Raw genomic sequence first — 19,510 nt, forward strand, 5'->3', positions numbered from 1 at the left:
GAGCGATGCCTACAAGATACTTTCTCAAATTCTATGCCACCGTCAATCACCGATTGCAAGAGAGTTCGTGTGGCAATATAAGTCTGGTTTCATGGGTGAACGCGCTACAACGGACCGGATGTTCGCCATCCTCCAGGTATTGCAGAAATGTTGCGAATACAACGTGCCCACACATCATTTGTTCATCGATTTTAGATCGGTGTATGATACAATCTATCGAGACCAGGTATGGCAGATTATGCTTTATGTACTTATGCGGATTTCCTTGATACGATTGATCAAGGCGGCGTTGGATCGAGTGGTGTACGTAATTTGAGCATCAGGGACACTCTCGAGTCCCTTCGAATCTCGCAGAGGGTTAAGGGCAAGGTGATGGTCTTTCATGTTTACTGTTTAACATTGCTTTAGAGAGTGTAATATGGAGAGCGGGAATAAACACGATTGGAACGATTTTCACGAAGTCCGTTCAGCTGTTTGGTTTCGCTGATGATATTGATATTGAAGCTCGAAAATTTGAGGCGATGGCGGAAACGTACATCCGAATGAAGAATGAAGCCAGACGAATCGGATTTGTACATAATGTGTCGAAGACAAAGTGCATGATGGCAAATGACTCGAGGGAGGAATTAACGCGTCCGCCACCCTGCATTTCTATCGACGGTGATGAAATCGAGGTGGTTGAAGAATTCGTGTACTTGGGCTCACTGGAGACGCATTGTGGCAGGAAATCGAGTTTACTCTGAACTCCGTAGAACTCTATGATCTATGCGTGGGTCACGTCATCAGGAAGTCGGATAGCAACCCGACTAAAATGGCCTGTGAGGAGAGTCATCCGACCGGTATAAGAAGGAAGACGTAGTGCGCAGCGAACTAGGTGGGTCAAGTGGAGGACGATTTGCGGACTCTCCGCAGAGTGCGGAACTGTAGGCACACAGCCATGGACCGAGTAGAATGGTGACGACTCCTATGTACAGCTGAGGACACTCAGGCCTTAGTCTAATCAGTAAGGTAAGTAAGTAAGCCATTATCGCCATGCTTGCCCTTTTGCAGGCATATCATACGTGGATTCCGAATTTCAGCTTATCGCCCGATGGGGCGACCTCACTTTCGGCGGTTTGGCCATAGAGGATGGGGGCCCATAGTCTTGCATCGTGGCGCGAGAACAACATTTCCACATTGCGTCCATTTCTGGGTAAGGATCGCCTTGGCATTACAGCGTTACAAGCACGGCTTAGGGTTCCGACTGATCATCACTAGATAGATCGTTGGTATAATCTTTCATAAGCAATCGCTCCACAAATGCCGGCATATCGAAGCGTGAGGTCAGCCATCCCTGATGACGGTCGATGACCTCAGGCTGTGGTCGTCTTCATCCGTGTTTCAGCCTGTATCGAATCGCCAGATGGTCACTGAGCTCGTATCCATCATCGACCCTCCCCGGATAGAGGTAAAGTACTGACGATCAAAATAATATCTGAAAACATTCCTGGAACATCAAAACAATATCTAAATTTGACAGTTCATGATCAAACGAATAGCTTGCTGATATTGGTTCTATACATCTATTTATGATCTGATGATGATGTTCCAGGACGAAATTTTAGATAATATTTTTTTGATCTCTTATCTCTTATATCAAGCAAATCAATACCACATTTTGATTTCAATATCAAATTATGCTATTATTGAGCTCTTTTCATCTACCTAGTCCAAGCTAGGATTTAGACCCGGGCTCCAGAAGATCACAACACCGTTTCTACTGTACGTTTTTTTGTCACCTTCGTTTGCGACATCCACGTTCAGCTAGCCATAGGGCACAGCATGAAATTATTTCCTTTTCTTTCACTCTTACACAAATTTTGTCAAGAGTATTTTGATTAGTCAAGAATTGGATAACGAAAGAAAAAAGTGTGTATTTTAATGTGTTATTTTTATTATAATTATGATTAAATTAGTGATGCCCAAATCCATGCCAAAAAGCTGTATGGCATTTAAAAGACTTTAGTCTTAAGCTGTCGGAGAATAAATAAATAAATAAACAACAAGGCCAAGAAACGTCAAAATCCCATACAAAATCAAAACAATGCAGTGATCTATAGCTTCGAGTAGAGCCCAGCCTCTCGCAATGATCAAGTGGCAACCCCATCCTATCGTCCAGACGTTGAAGTCTTTACCGATGACCATGAGACTCAATCCCACTAGTGCGCTTTATAGCGAATCCAGAATAGACGAGCAAGGATGGGATTATTCATTTGCAATCAGTTACATTCACTTGCTATTAACTCGTTTTAGAAACATCGTAGCAAAATCACTGTATGGAACACTTTTTTTATTTTGTTTTACCTGAAACTTTGTAGAACATTGTACTATTTAGGGTAGCATCAATAATTAAGTCAACAGAAGGCAGCAAACGCAACTCTCCACGGCTTAAATGTAATTTACATTCACCGCGTGGAGAGTTGTTTTCACAGCTCACTCACGATTTTGGTATGCGTGTGCGACCCTTATGTTGTTTGGCAAACTTTCAGATAAAACTACAAGATTAAATTCATACATGCATTATTTTTTGATAGCATGCTTCTGAACTGAGATAGTAGCAAGTGAATGTAAACTTTGTAAATGAATGATCCCATCCCTGTAGACGAGAACTGGTCTAGGGAATTGCATACGGCGGTTCCTACGTTATTTTTGTCTAAGTTTTTTTTAATTTCGTGGTAAGAAAAAGTTTACGATTTGGACTTTGAAGAAATTTCGTTCGTTTCCTCAGGAAGTGTGATTGAATTTGAAATGTATCTTGTTTTTTCGCGTGCGCGTGTGGGGAAAATGTTTTAACTTATAACTCTATACTAATTATAGATTCTGGCAAGATTGGAGTTCGACCTACGGTGGAAGGAATTCTGTTGGGACTCTGACGGTAGTCTTGTGAAGTTCTAGAGAAATATTGGGACAAAGCTTCACGAGTAATTTGATGGGAATTTGATTGGGAACCACGAAGAATTCTTTGGTTGAGCCGAAAAAATTCCCTACAAAACTGCTGGAGATATACCTTAAAAAGTGGTTGAAGGAATTTCATAAATAATCCGAGAGGGAATTCCAGATAGAAGTCTTGGAATACATCCATAAGGATTTGTTTTTTTTCATGAACAAAACCTAAGAGTATTCCAGAAAGAATTCCAAAATAATCTGCAAGAATTCCAGCAGGGACTCCTGCATGAATTCCGGAAGAAGTTTCTGGAGGAGTTACGGGAGGACTGAATGAAGCAATCCCTGAACTGTCCTTAATCGCATAAGAGTAACATTCGACAAAAGTAAGGATTGGAGAAAATGGAGCCCAAGGATTCAACCTTTAATAGTATGGAAATGAACCTGAATTTAAAAAAAATCTCATAAATGCGTAATCAATTGTTTAGCAATTATTTTTTCTACAGCACATCTTATATGTCAGACGAATTGTCAGAAAATAAATCGGACCTGATCAGTGAAGAGAATTGTAAGACAAAAAAGGCATGAAACAAGAGAAAAAAGAAGACGAGGTGATTACTATTTATCCCAACTGGTTACAGATAATGACATGATCTCGAATTTTTTTGTTGCAGACAAAACGGAAGCTGAATTTGTTGCGTACTTTTCAATTTCAACTCGTGACTAATCAATTATTACTAACCCAAAATCGAAACTTTTTGATGATACATCTTCATCAGCGTTGCAGTGTTTACCGACTCAAAGTTACCGCACGAAAATCACAATAAAAGGCTTAAAAATCTCTAAACTCGTGGTGCACGATCTTTGTCCTATTCTGTTCAAGTTGGGACAAACCTATGTCGCATTGGGTAGAGTGTCGTAACAAATTCAGGTAGCGACATTGTCGTTATTGTTGCGCGATGGTTGAATTTTGATTCACTGGACCTGATTATGATTGATGCCACGCTTAAAATCAGTCTGTTGTTCTAGTGTGACTGTTATGTGGTTACATTGGTCAATGAGACAAAGTGACTTGGTATTTTTTTTTTAATAAATCCTAGATTATTTAGGTAGTCGAAAGTACTTGTGATTCGATGGTGATCCCCGATATTATCTCAATACCAGCAAAATATGTAAATTTTACGAATATGCAGTTATGGGCAGTGAAGGAGTTGCTGAAGACGTTTCTGGAGAAGTTCTTAGAGGAACCCCGGAAGGATATCCTGGATGAATCCCAGAATGAATTATTGAACAAATTTTGTGAGGAACTTCTGGAAGGATCTGGATTTATTTTCCAGGAGTCTGGAAGTTCTGAAGAAATGCCGGAAAGAACCTTTGCAAAACTTCCCGGAAGATACCCGGGGTGCAATTCTGAAGAGGTCCCAGATACCACTCCTGGTCTCTCTCTCTCTCTTCTTGGCGTAACGTCCTCATTGGGACAAAGCCTGCTTCTCAGCTTAGTGTTCTATGAGCACTTCCATAGTTATTAACTGAGAGCTTCCTCTGCCAATGACCATTTTGCATACGTATATCGTGTGGCAGGCATGAAGATGCCCAAGGAAGTCAAGGAAATTTCCTTTACGAAAAGATCCTGGACCGACCGGGAATCGAACCCGTCACCCTCAGCATGGTCATGCTGAATACCCGTGCGTTTACCGCCTCGGCTATATGGGCCCTATTCCACTCCTGGTGTAATCTTAAAAAAAAAAACCCTGGAGGAATCCCAGAAGGAACTATGAGAGGAACCCGTAAACTTACTCCTAGAGAAGTCCTAGTAGGAGTTCCTGAAGGAATCCCGGAAGAAGTTGCTGGAGGAAGGATTTCCTAGATAAATTCCCTAAAGAATTCCAGGAAAAACACCAGCAGCCCCTAGTTCACATATGAAACGTTCAGAGAAAATCTGGAGGAACCCCAAAAAGATCTATCTTAGAACCACTGGATGAACTTCTAAGACAATCGTAGAATGAATTCCTGTAGAAATCTTAGAATGAACTCTTGGAATAATCCCGGAAGGATTTGACTTGACTTCCTGGAGGCACTTTCAGATAAACTTCCCGAAAAAAAATAAAATAAAAAACATCCTAAAGAACTCCTGGAAGAGTTTTGAAAAATGCTGGTAAAAATCACAAAGGAATTTGCACAAAAGTTTAATAAGAAACTCCTAGAAGACTTGACGCTGGAACATTTGGAAGAATTGCCGCACTAAATTCCGGAAAAATTTTCGCTGGAATTTCCTAAAGAATACCTTGTGCAACTCCTACAGGAACTCCCGGAGAAAGTCCTTGGGAAATTCCTAGTGGAACATCAAAGGGAAATTCAGATGAAATTTGAGAAGAAAGTCTCAGTGGAAGTCCAGAAATTTCCAGAGGAACTTCGAGAAGATTTTTCACTGGAACTGCTGAAAGAATTACCAGTGGAACTCGATGAGAAATTCCCAGTGGAATTCCTAGAGGAATGACCAGAGAAAGAGCCAAGTGTACTTAGTCGAAAACATTCCCTGCCACGTGTCCCCAGCACTCACCTAATACTGGGAGCAGGGAGAAAATAACCCGCAGATTAATAGGAGTAAACTCTGCAGGAACTCCCAAAGCAATCTCATAGCAATTGCTTTGGAAGCTTTTAAAGAAATTCTCGGATAAATACCTTGAGTAATTTCTAAAGGAATCCTAAGTACAATATCCGAAAAAAACTTCAAATAAATCTTGGAGTAATTCCTAGAAGAATCATATGAGTCCTATCACTCAGAAAAAAAAAATCTTGTTAGGATTCTAGATGAAACTTCTTTAAAATCCTCGAGTAATTTCTAAAAAAAGAAGGATGTAGGGGTATATTTGGAGGAATTTGTGGAGGAATTCTAGCATGCATGGCTTGAAAAAATCTAGCCTAGCATGAATTCCTGGAGAATTCCCGGAAAGAAATTCTGTAAGAGATTTGTTCGTTACGTAAATTATGTATGACGCCTACAGACATCAGCTGAACTTATATTGATAATAAAATGGCAATGCTGAATGAAACACACTTATTTTTCTTGTTCGAAAAAAGGTGACAAAATCGAATCACATCTGCATTCCATTTTTTTTAGAAATGTTATAAATTTGAGCCAAAATAATGGATCACCGTTGAAAACGGCTCTAGTATTATATTTGCACATACCCACCATTTTTTATAGCAATTGAAGAGCTCTATTCCTGTCTTTTAATATAAAAGGCCAAAAACCTCAGTGTAGTCATCAATCTATTAATAGAAAAACTATTTCGGAGCGGATCAACGCTATTCACAGCATGCGGAACCAAATGTCAAAGAACATGATTGCCGAACTTCTCGCCCGTCCATTTCCAGCATCCAACAAACCATCGCTCCTACCCCGTGCAATTTAATCAATCTTGCGTCCCGATCTTTCAAATCCGGCTTCGTGCCTGGTGTTCCAATATATACTAATAACTTACCTTGGTTGTCATGGTTTGCAAAAGTCCAATTCCTGCTGTTGCCACACCAGCTAATCTCTTTTTTTTCTCGCTTCTCGCCGCAGAAATCCGCACTAGCACGCCGGCTGCCGCACAGTCAGAACCTTATTGAGCCACTTGCGCACACCACACAACAGCACTCCAATCTATTTGGATCAATCAGCTTGGCTCAGTAGTCAGCAGCGCGCGCCCACTCGCGATCTTTAGCAACCTGCGTGCGCGCGGTGGTACGACGGGGGGCGGGCGTTCTCGAATGGGACCAACACCTTCACCAAGTTCACATACGCCGTATGCTGCGAGCTGCTCGATTCACTCACTGGTACCTACTAGCTGAGTTAGTACACCACTTTAACTACCTTCGGTTCACAGTCAACTTCAACCGGTTCTAAGGTTCAAGCGCAGCTGAACGGACCTCCTCAAGTCTCGCTGTGCTGTGATAACAAACAAACATACAATAATAATCGTGGGACTTTCCAGAGGTGTCTGTTGATCGATGCATGCGCTTTTTTTTTCTTATGTGTGAGCTAAAGTTCTCAAGCTGCTGCAGCGCGATAATTCTAAGCTTTCATGTGTGTGATTGCGTTGAATTGGGCACGCAGCTGCGGCTTGAACTTGTATACAGTGTATCAGAAAAAATGTCCGTACGACGACTTTTTGGGACATTAAGTTTGTCAAACAGGTATTGTAATTTCTAATCCCCCATCTCCCTGCCCCTTTTAGAATTGTTATGCTCTAGAACATTCCCAACCCAAAACACGAAAAAAATATGCCATTTTAAGTCGATATTTTTTTTAGTGTAAATGAGATTTTGTTCATGCGCTGGATTTTGTGAACTATTTACTTTTGCAATAACAAATAATTATTTTTCCACACCTAACTTTTGAAAAGGGGAATGAAAAAAAAAATCCTAATTTTCTTCTCCATAAAAATCCAGAAAGATGACTTCCAGTCTCAAATATGGTCAATAGCCTAAAATGGTCAAATGTTTCTATTTTCCTCGAATTTTAATTTTTCATCGATTTTTGAGACAGGAAGAAAGAAATTTTTTTGATAGGTATGATGTCAAAGATAGATTCTACATATAAGTTAGATACAATGAAAACAATCGTTCTGCAGTAACGGTTTACAAAAAATAAATAAATTGAAAATAAAGAAATTTTGAGTCACATTTTACAAAGTCTCATACACTTACACTGTGGTGCATAATTGATCGGACAAACGCCGATTTTCATACAAAATGGCCAAGTTTGAGATGCTGTAACTATGGTTTGCTTTGATGGATTGAGCTCAATTTTTGACACGGAACTACAAATATGCTGAATTTTGTATATACAAAGTATAAAATGTTTTCGTACACAGGTCTGGGCGTGGCAAGGCGTTGAAAATATTGCAAAAGGGATCAGACAGCGGCATGCGTGTAAATCAAAGGGGTATCGCTGTCCGATCACTTTTGCAATATTTTCGACGCCTTGCCACGCCCAGACCTGTGAACGAAAACATTTTATACTTTGTATACACAAAATTCAGCATATTTGTAGTTCCGTGTCAAAAATTGAGCGGGAATCGAACCCGCGCTCCTCAGAAAACGAAAAGAAAATAATATGCTTTTTCTCCGTTAAGCGGGTCCCTGTCATGTTGCCTTCAAAACGTAGTACTAGATTTTTCTTGTTCCTTTTGTAGTTTTAATAATTCAATTTTTAATACAAGTACATACTCCAATGCAAACTTTTGCCTCAAGTGGGGGCAAAAGTTCGCATTATGCGGGGCAATAGTTCGCACCTTACACAGGGTAGTTTATTGGTGTGATGTTCATTTATTTCATGTTAATTCATGATTGTCCTTTCACTCTAGCCATGAAATCTTGTTCAGCTTTTGTATACAATGCATTTTAAGAAGACTTTCACAACTATTAACTAAGAGCTGGACCGTTAGAGTAAGGTAGTGCAAAAGTTCGACCGTAGTTGAAAATTCAAAAAAATTCTCAAAAAATCGAAGCAGATCACAATACATGAATTTCATATGGTGAATCTATCATCCATGAGCTAAAATTTTGCTGAACAAAGTTACGCCAAATGCCTTATTAATTTTGAGTTACAACACTTTGTTATGTGTGTGTCTTATTCGAAATCTTGCCCCACCATAAGTAGGAAAACCGCTATTTTTGAGTTGCCTCAATAGCGTATCTGCTACAAGATTCCACAATAGTGGTGATAAGACTCCCCCTTGGGGGCATCCACAAACACTCAATTTCCTAGTCGCCGCTTGACGTAATATCGAGAAGAGATGTTGGTTTTTGAGCATTTGGTGAAATCAATTGGAAATCATTGGAGATATACCATGACTCCGTGCGCCTTCCAATATGGCATCGAAAGGCACGTTGTCAAAGGCACCCTCGATATTTAAGCAAACACCCAAACAAGATTGCTTTTCAGCGAATGCTTTCTCGATATCGTAAATAACCTTGTGTAAAAGAGTCACAGTGGACTTACCAGATTGGTAGGCATGTTGGTTCACATGAAGAGGCACATTGGCCAGATGAACATCACGGATGTGATGATCGACAATGCTTTCTAAGCCTTTCAGAAGAAAAGAGGTCAAACTGATAGGTCTGAAGCTCTTTGCTTCTTCATACGACGCACGACCCACTTTTTGGAATAAACTTCACAGTAATATCCCGCCAGGATTTGGGAATATACCCTGCAGCAAAACTGCAAACAAGTAGTTGTTTCAAAACATGCTTGAAATGATCAAATCTCTTCTGAAGCAAAATAGGATTAATCCCATCTGTCCCAGGAGATTTGAAAAGAACAAAGCTATTAAGTGCCCATTCAATCGATTCCAAAGTTATGATACTCCGAGCCGAAGCTAAAGAATCATAACTACAAGAAAAGACATCAGGTTCATCCGAAGATGTAATATCCACACATCCAGGGAAGTGTGTACTGAATAAACATTCCAAAACTTCCTCATCAGAGGAAGTGAAATAACCATTTGGCAAACGAAGTTAGTTCATTTGAAAATCCTTAGATTTTGCCAGGATTTTCTTCAATCGACTGGCTTCACCCAGACTGGAAACATTTGAACAAAGCTTTTTCCAGCCGGATCGTTCAGCAGACCGAAGAGCTCTCTGGTAGGCCTTGCGAGCCGACCTGAAAGCCTCCGATCCAGCCGAACGTCGTCTGTTCCAACTCTTTCTACATTGTTTCCTGAGCTTCGCCAGATCGGAGTTCCACCAAGGGGTTCCTCTTGTGGTCTTCACAGACCGCAGAGGGCAGGCTTCTTCAAAAGCTTCCATGATGAAGGCCGTTGTAGTAGCAACGGCATCATCTAAATCACTTGGAGTGACAATTAATGGTGAGTATCCATGAAGTTTGGCTGCAACCAAATCGGTAAAGAGATCCCAGTTTGTTGACCGGGGATTCCTGAAACGCAATGTTTGCGAAGTAACATTCACATGTTCAAACAAGATGTAGCGATGGTCAGATAAAGATTCTTCATCTGACACATGCCAATTGGTCAGCTCATGACTAATTCTGCTAGAGCAAAGCGTTATGTCTAACACTTCCTCTCTACCAGATACCATGAAGGTTGGGCGGTTGCCTATGTTAAGTAATCCAAGATCTGTACTACTTAAGTATTCCATCAAACTGGAGCCTCTCAAATTGATGTCTGAGCTGCCCCAGATTATATGGTGAGCATTAGCATCACTGCCAACAATTAGCGGAAGGCCTTTTGAAGTGCAGTATGCAATGACTTGCTTGAAAGCATCCGTAGGGGATGGTTCATCATGCGGTAAATAAACCGAACAATAAACGTATTTCCTGTTAATGTTCCCAACAGATACATCGATTGTGATAGCACATACATCTCTGGTAGTTAGTTCAGAGATGAGTGTAGCAACGATTGCGTTGTTGACAAGCACACATGCTCGAGGCATGACACGTGAGTTTGCCATTTCATTTTTACTGAAAGTAGCAAACACCGGATTCACAAGGTTTCCTAGATAGAAATTCCCCTTACGAAAGTAAGGTTCTTGGACTAACGCCACTTGGGCTGTACCATTTTGCATAAGTCTACAAATATTGATCGTTGCTGTTCTTTTGTGCTGAAGATTGATCTGAGCTATCCTAACCGTAGCCACTACCCAAACTAGGCAAGATTAAACTCTTAGCAATCACAGCACAAAAAAGAACAGCAACAATAAAGCCAGATCGGTATCGATTTGAGTACGCCAAAGGCGAGAATGCACAGAATACAATGTGTAAAACGCATAATGCGAAACCATATAGGTGAAAATTTAAACTAAATAATAACATCTTCATAATCCCGCTCTTATTCAGCCTCAAGTATGAGATTGAAGAAGGGCAGCTGATTGTCTCGGAGAAACACAAGGTCCACCGCGCTATTGCTCCGGTTAGCACAGTAAGGGCACTGTGGAGGGTGCCCTGGTACTCCACAGGCTCCGTTTGCGATTAGGTTTTTATAAGACCCCCCTAACCATTCATTCCTAGGCACGGTAAGCGTAAAGCCGCATAACACCATGAATTAGGGGTCACCTGATTAGTGGATTCCTACCACTGGAATACGCGGTCCGTAGTGCTATTCTTAGCCAGTTAAACTAACCGCTACCGACACTACACAGCTATCTAGGCTGATCGGGAAAAGAAGTTAATATTGGTGATCAACTCCATACGGGCCCGAAAAGCCAGCCCGTATGAGGAAACATAGCTCGCGAGAACATGTCTTGCTCATAGGCGTTTGAGTTGGAACCAAGGGCGTTCCAGGAAGTTCCCAGAGAGCTCAAAAGAAAGGTGTTCCAAGGGGCTTCAGGGGAGATTTAGGAGGTTTCAGGTGCCCTTAGGTGTGGGGTTCTGATAAAGCCGCCATGAAACGCCTCTGAGACCTTAAACCGCTGAGATCCTCTGGAACCGACTCAGGCTCATTAAAGCGCCCTGAGACCCCCTGAAACGTCTATGAGGCCCCTTGGAGCTCCCCTGAGACCCCCTGAGACCTCATGGAACTCTCTGAAACCCTCTTGAGACCCCCGGAACGCCCTTGACAGCCTCTAAAACGCCCCTGAGACTTCAAAGTACCTCCTGAAACTCCCTGGAGATTCTCTTTATCCCCTTGAAATGCCCCAAGTCCCCCTGCAACGGTCCTGAGATCTCCGGCACCCCCTAAAATCCCATAAAATCCCTTTAAATGCCCCTGAGACCCCCTAAAACCCTCTAAGTCCCCCTATAACGCTTATGAGACTTCCAGGAAACCCTCTGAAACCCCTTGCAATGCCCCCGAGACCCCCTAAAACCCCTGGAACAACTCTGAAACCCCCAGGTAATTCCCTGAAATGCCTCTGAAGGCCCATATAGCCGAGGCGGTAAACGCACGGGTATTCAGCATGACCATGCTGAGGGTGACGGGTTCGATTCCCGGTCAGTCCAGGATCTTTTCGTAAAGGAAATTTCCTTGACTTCCTTGGGCATAGAGTATCTTCGTGCCTGCCACACGATATACACATGCAAAATGGTCATTTGCAGAGGAAGCTCTCAGTTAATAACTGTGGAAGTGCTCATAGAACACATGGACATAGAAGCTGAGAAGCAGGCTTTGTCCCAGTGAGGACGTTACGCCAAGAAGAGGAGAGGAGGCCTCTGAAATCCCGTAGAACCCTAGAGCGTCCCTGATATTCTCAGGTACCCTCCTGAAACTCCTTGGGACTGGGACACTCTGAAACACCCCTGAGACCCCCTGAAAACCCCTGAGACGTTCATGTACCACCACAACACCCGAAAACTCCTGAAATGCTTCTGAGACCACTTGAAACCCCCCTAAGATCCCGTGGAACGCCGCCGAGACCTGCAGTTTCCCCCTGAAATCCGCTGGAACCCTCTGAAATGCCCCGGTAATCCCCCAAAACTCTCCTGAGATCTCTCAGAACGCGTCTGAGACCTCCAGGTACCCCTCTGAAACTTCGTCAATCAGAACCGCGTAAAAAAAAACTTGACTACCGCGGATTATATTTAGGCGGCTTTTTGAATCAACTCGATTTTATTCACGCGGTACGTATTTATCCCCCACGTAAAGAAAACTTACAGTATTCGGCAATTGCTTTGAGAAGTCCGATGGGAAATTCGAGCGGCAATTTCTAAGACAAATACATGCTTCTTGACCACAGTATAGACCTGTTCAGAATCGTTAAATCAGATTGATTTATCCATATTTAATTTCTTGACAATTCATAGAAAGTCAAGGAAAATTAATACACCAAACTCAATATATTTTGGAAATGCATACCTAGCTTTAAGATGTTCTTTTGTAATCCTTTCATCGTATTCTTTAATAAATCTTTCGAAAGTTTCTTTGGAATTTTTTTCGCTCACGGCTTCGAAAAATTTCTTCGACGAATAATTTAGTAGCCAATTTCTTTTGAAGTTTAAGAAGTTGATGAAGGAGTTGTTTAAAAAAAAGATTCAAAAGGAAGTGCTGATTTCCAATTGAATTTATAAATAATTTCAATAAGGAATTTACGAATGGATTTATCAAACTGGAGAACTTTCCTTGAATTTACCGAAGGAATTTTTATGAGCATTTCCAAAGGAAGCCGAAAGAGTTTTGCCAACCGTTTCAAAAAAAAAAAATAAATAAATAAATAGATAAAAAAAAATCCAAATCAGCTTCCTTATAAGGTTCTGAAAAAAACAACAAGGGAATTGCCAAAACAGTTTCCACACAAATTGCTGGAGGAAATTTTATGAAATTAAAAAAAGTTTCCGAAAATATATTATGTTGGTTCGACTGTGATTTGAGATCGGAAATAGGTTCGGCTGTGCAGTCTAATTTATTGGAACAAACTATTTAACGACGTTTCGACATCGGGTTCGGCGTATTCTTCAGGGAAGATCTTGTATAATGTTAGCATCCCCAATACATTAGGCTGAATTTCAGAAGGCTGAATGCACAAAAGGCTGAACACGAAAGGCTGAAAGTAACATAAGGCTGAATTTCAAAAGGCTGAATGCACAAAAGGCTGAAATTGCAAAAATTCAGGAAATGAGTTATAGTACTTCTTCTTTTTTTTCTGGTCTAACGTCCCAACTGAGACAAAGCCTATTTTCAGCTTCTATACGCATTTCAACAGTTATTAATTGAGAGCCTTCTCTGCCAATGACCACTTTGCATTTGTATATCGTGTGACAGGCAGGAAGATACTTTATGCCCGCGATTGTCAAGGAATTTTCCATTACAAAAAATTTCTGGCTCGAGGCAGAATCGAACCCGTCACCCTCAGCATGACTACCCGTTCGTTAACCAGATTGGCTACATATATGAGTCCTAGTCATAGAATGTGCTTAGTGAAAAGGCTAATGATGCATACCAACTAACACAAAAAATGACTGATGGTATTTCAATCAGAGATTTTCCTTCTTTGAGCATGAGCTATTCTTTCGAGTCATGCTGTTATGAAGATTGGTTGCCATTACAGCTGCCACCAATGTTCTTTGGAGAAATACTGTCATAGTTATGTAGGCGATCAATAATGCATACTTTAGCGCGGAAAAACAGTCCTAACGCTTTCCGATTTCGAACATAGTAACGGAAGTATGTTCGTCCAATGAACCATCAACCAATGAGCGGTAGTGTGTGTCAAATGTCAAACTCAAGCAAAACCAATGCAAGTGTCAGGGCTGAGTGATCGGTCAACTAGCAAATTTTCATAAAGATCATTATATCAGTGTACGAATAATTAGAGTGTTATGTCTGTTTGTCTGTTATGTTAGTGTTGCCTTTGGGCTCGCATGACTGCCTTTAGGCTCGCCGTTTGAAAACTAGTCGAATAATTATTTCAGCCTTATGCTATTTCAGCCTTTTGACATTTTCAGCCTTTTGTGATTCAGCCTTTCGTAATTCAGCCTTTTGTTATTTCAGCCTTTCGTGTTTCAGCCTTTTGTACGTAACCCATAAATTGAGGTATCAGGAATTGGTAAAGAATTTTTCAAAGGTTTTTCCTAGAAAATTATACAAGAAATTACTAAAAATAGAGATGAAGGAGTTTTCAAAGGTATTGATGAATGTTATACCAAAGAAGCCTCAAAAAAGTTGCGGAAGAATTAAAAAAATGCCTTCGAATAAAATTCGAAAAATAATCTGCAAAAGTATTTTCAAAAGCATATCTGAAGTAATTTCGAATCAATTCCCACAAAAATTGATTGAGTCCAAATACCCGATGCGGTAAGCGCAGCATGCAAAGCCATGCTGGGGATGACAGGTTCGATTCTTGGTTGCTACAGGAACCTTTCGTAACGGAAATATTCTCAACTCCCATTGACGGGTGGTAGACAGTATTTTCGTGCCTGCCACACAATATACAAATGCATAAATGATCATTGGCAGAGGAAGTTATCAAATAATTACTATGGAATGATTGTAGACGCCTAAGCTGAGAAGTAGACTCGGTTCTTGTTGTGATGATGCACCAAGAAGAAGACGAAGAAGAAATAATTGTTGCAGTGGTTTCTAAGTTTTCTAAGGAGTGACTGATGATATTCCTAAAGGAATTGTTTAACAATTAATAAAAACAAAATCTAACTGATTCTGATAGTAATTGCAGAAGTATTAAAAAATACCAAAAAGAAATTTTCGAAAATTTCGAAGGATTTGCCTTAACGATTACTAATGGACTCGTCGAAGCAAATTGCAAAAGAATAGCCGAAGAAGTTTTAAAATAGTTACAAAAAAATCAAAAGAAGTTTCGGAGGAACGAACAAATGCATTACGTATTGCAAAGTAATTATCAATGGAACAATAGAATGGTCAAAGATTTTTTGAAGATGTTGCTGAGAAAACTTCATAAGAATTAGCAAACGAATATCCACACAAATTGCTGTAGAAATGCCAATGGAAATTCCTGGAGAATACACTGGAGGAATTCAGAAAGAGTTCGTCCATAGTGTAACATCCTACTTTATTTCAAAAATTTAAGCAGATGTAACCAGATAAATACCGTGCAGTGCAGAGATTCTATCATCCATGACCATGAGTTGTCCTAAATATATTTTCCATTTTAAGCTCTTTTGTTGTAAGTATGCATAAGAAATCTAATCTAGTGTGAGCCGTTATTCACTAGCTTAAAAGCATAACATCATCTAAATCTATTTTTAAAAACTTTAGACCACAATTATTGCTTCTTTCAATTTTTTTGCTGTCTAGTTTTTGCCAACTTTTCAACAATCGAATCACATTTTTCTTAAGAGTTAAAAGCATATGTTTTGTCACCCACTTTTGTGAGTTTTCAAAAATTGGTTTTCCTATTGATTTTATCCTTATCTATTTTCAACGGAAGCTTGGTCTTGGCCTCACTCATACCTCGTACCGCTCGTACCGTTGAAAAGTTGAAATAAAAAATCAACACAGACAACTTTTCTGATACACTGCATTAGCTCCAAGCACGATGACCGATCACCCACGCGCGCTTACGTTCTGCACAACTCTGCACACTCCTAGAGTCTTTTGTTTGTTTCCAAGAAACGATTAACGATCAACAATTCACAGATCACAGTCAGCACAGCTTTCCAGCGTACCTAGTGGCGCGAACTTCTCAGCTGATAAAGCGAGCTTAATCGACACCTCCACCGCGAATTGTGTGGCAATTACCTACAACAACTAATCACTTCGGTTCGGTCACTGAAAACTCGCCTCACTCAATCGATCACTTAGCACTTTTCAGTTTCAGACAGAGCCACTACACTCTCTTCTCGTTGGTTGTTGGGGCTGCCGGGGCCGCCACGCTCGGTTTACTGTTTACTCCAGCAAGGTAAGTCTACAAATGGGGATACCGAATGGCTGTTTACCTTCTTTTATAATAAGTAACTTACCTCTAAGGGTACACTTTGTGGAAGCCGCGCGCGCGGCTGACTGGGTGCGCGCGCGCCCGCAATCGAGTGAGAGTTTCGACCGCGTGTGCGGCTGAGCTGAGCTGAGAGTGGAGAAGTTTTACCACCGTACAGACCTACTCTGGGTTGGTGTGCAATAAAAGGGAATCGGAGACACGAGATTTTCTCCAAGGGATGCTTCTGGGCGAGAAGGACTGTTTGGTTTGATATGCAGAGAGCTGGAAAGTCGAACTTTGCCCTTTGTTTGCTTCGATTTGAATAATTGGGGTTTCTCTGTGAGATGTATTTTCAACTATCATATTAAGGGATTTTGATATTTTTTTCAGAAGTCGCAAAACAAATCATTTGCATTATGTTATTTCGAAATTAGTCTTCAATGGTAGTTGCACTGGAACTTGATATTGACGTTTATTTGCGGCTATCTCAGTCATACAATTTATTGGACGTCACTTATTACTTCATTTATTACTGGTGGGCTGTAAAATGGGAAGACTTAAAGGAGCGTTCAACTTAGCTCTGGTCCTCACAAGTTCCTACCTCATGCTTCCACGTGTCAAGCGATGACAAAGACCGCCAGCTATGAGTTGTGTGCTTAGTTGGTAGTGCAGTCTGGACACTGTTGTCCTTCTGATTTCAGCTAGATTGAGGAGTTACGCCTGAGCACCAAAAAGGTGCGGCTTAAACAGCGTTTGTTCTGGCATCCAGCGGCTAAGCAAGAAATGCTACATCACGCCCAGCTAGATCCAAGATGGTAGCTCCATCAGCGTGGTCGTCCCAGTGTTGGTTGGAACGCTGAACAGAACTGGCACGATGGTCCTCCGGCGAGACAGGAGAGTTTGCGTAGGCCCAATAAGCCACCCGTAAAAATTTCCATTACGGATAACATAGGAGAAAAGACGATTCGATACAACCGGCAAAGACCCACGTGACGAAATAGGACTACAATTGGAAACTTAAAACTTGGAATTGCAAGTCATTTGGTTTCGCAGGATGTGACAGGATAATCTACGACGAACTACATCTCCGCAACTTTGACATCGTGGCGTTGCAGAAAAGAGTGGAAAAGTGGTCATCGAACTGTGGCACCACCAATGAACTGGGAACAGGATTTATAGTGTTGGGCAAGATGCGACAACGTGTGATCGGGTGGCAGCCGATCAACGCAAGGATGTGCATGTTGAGAGTTAAGGACCGTTTCTTCAACTACAGCATCATTAACGTCCACTGCCTACACGAAGGGAGACCTGATGACGAGAAAGAATCGTACTACGCGCAGTTAGAGCAAACATACGATGGTTGCTCGCCGCGTGACGTGAAAATCGTTGTCGGCGACATGAACGCGCAGGTGGAAGGGAGGAAATGTACAGACCGGTAATTGGGCGAAACAGCCTACACACCGTCACACCGTATAGAATGATAACGGCCAGCGATGCGTAAACTTTGCAGCCTCCCGTGGTATGGTAGTCCGAAGCACCTTCTTCCCCCGCAAAGATATCCACAAAGCCACCTGGAGATCACCCGACCAACAAACAGAAAATCAAATCGACCACGTTCTAATCGACGGTAAATTCTTCTCGGATATAACCAATGTTCGCACATACCGCAGTGCGAATATAGATTCGGATCACTACTTAGTAGCTGTATGCATGCGCTCAAAACTTTCGACAGTTATCACCACGCGTCGAAGTCGAACGTCGCGACTCAACATCGAGCAGCTGCGTAACGTAGAAGTGGCTCAAGACTATGCGCATCAGTTAGCAGTGGCCCTACCAACGGAAAAGCAGCTTGGCGCAGCCACACTTGAAGATGGCTGGAGGGACATCCGATCCGCCATAGGTAGTACCTCGGCTACAGCACTAGGCTTCGCAACTCCGAATCACAGAAACGACTGGTACGACGGCGAATGTGAATAGTTGAAAAACTAGAAGAATGCAGCATAGGCGAGAATGCTGCAACACTGTTCGACGTACGAGAGCGAATGAGGCACGTTATAGACAGGCGCGGAACAGGCAGAACTCAATCTTCCGGATGAAGAAGCGCCAGCAGGAAGAACGAGATCGCGAAGCGATGGAATAGCTGTACCGCGCTGAGGACACACGTAAGAAGCTGAACCGCTCGCGCAGAGGCTTTGTGCCACAAGCCGACATGTGCCGAGATAATTACGGGAATATTTTCACGAGCGAGCACCTCAGTGGTGACGTTGCAAGCACCGAAGGTGGCGTGGTAACAGATCTAGAAGTATGTGCACAGGACGAAAGACTGCCGGCTCCTGACCTCCAAGAGATTGAGGAGGAGGTTGGCCGGTTGAAAAACAACAAAGCTGCTGGAGCAGATCAACTACCAAGTGAGCTTCTAAAACACGGTGGATAAGCACTGGTGAGAGCACTACACTGGGTCATTACACAGATTTGGGAGGAGGAAGTATTACCGGAGGAATGAATGGATGGTATCGTGTGTCCCATCCACAAAAAGAGCGACAAGTTGGATTGCGGGAACTACCGCGCGATCACACTACTGAGCGCTGCCTACAAGATACTCTCAAATTTTATGCCGCCGACTATCACCGATTGCAAGAGAGTTCGTGGGGCAATATCAGGCTGGATTTATGGGTGAACGCGCTACAACGGACCAGATGTTTGCCATCCGCCAGGTGTTGCAGAAATGCCGCGAATACAACGTGCCCACACATCACTTGTTCATCGATTTCAAATCGGCGTATGACAAAATCTATCGAGAACAGCTATGGCAGATTATGCACGAATACGGATTCCCGGATAAACTGACACGGTTGATCAAGGCGACGATGGATCGAGTGATGTGCGTAGTTCGAGTATCAGGGACACTCTCGAGTCCCTTCGAATCTCACAGAGGGTTACGGCAAGGTGATGGTCTTTCGTGCTTGCTGTTCAACATTGCTTTAGAGGGTGTGATTAGGAGAGCGGGGATAAACACGAGTGGAACGATTTTCACGAAGTCCGTTCAGCTGCTTGGTTTCGCTGATGATATCGATATTATTGCTCGTAAATTTGAGACGATGGCGGAAACGTACATCCGACTAAAGAGTGAAGCCAGGCGAATCGGATTAGTCATTAATGTGTCGAAGACAAAGTACATGATGGCAAAGGGCTCCAGGGAGGAATCACCGCGTCCGCCGCCCCGAATTTATATCGACGGTGATGAAATCGAGGCGATTGA

General features: G+C 42.0%; 1 protein-coding gene across 6 annotated transcripts in view; it reads right to left on the bottom strand.

Moving 5' to 3' along the window:
- LOC109400927 (fibrous sheath CABYR-binding protein) overlaps positions 1-16,267 on the bottom strand; it is a 92,529-nt gene extending 76,262 nt beyond the window's left edge. Inside the window, exons 1-2 of one of the 6 annotated variants that reach the window (XM_062845519.1) lie at positions 16,084-16,267; positions 6,408-6,856 (exon numbers count right to left, since the gene is read on the bottom strand). In XM_062845519.1, the coding sequence (XP_062701503.1) occupies positions 6,408-6,419 (12 nt within the window). In that variant the 5' untranslated portion in view covers positions 6,420-6,856; positions 16,084-16,267. Of the gene's footprint in view, positions 1-6,407; positions 6,857-15,889 lie in introns of all 6 variants that reach the window. The other 5 variants (XM_029878302.2, XM_062845518.1, XM_029878301.2 and 2 more) reach the window with 5 other exon arrangements.
- Positions 16,268-19,510: the final 3,243 nt, after the last annotated feature.

The sequence above is a fragment of the Aedes albopictus genome, chromosome 1 (genome assembly GCF_035046485.1).
Source record: "Aedes albopictus strain Foshan chromosome 1, AalbF5, whole genome shotgun sequence".
Taxonomy (NCBI): domain Eukaryota; kingdom Metazoa; phylum Arthropoda; class Insecta; order Diptera; family Culicidae; genus Aedes; species Aedes albopictus.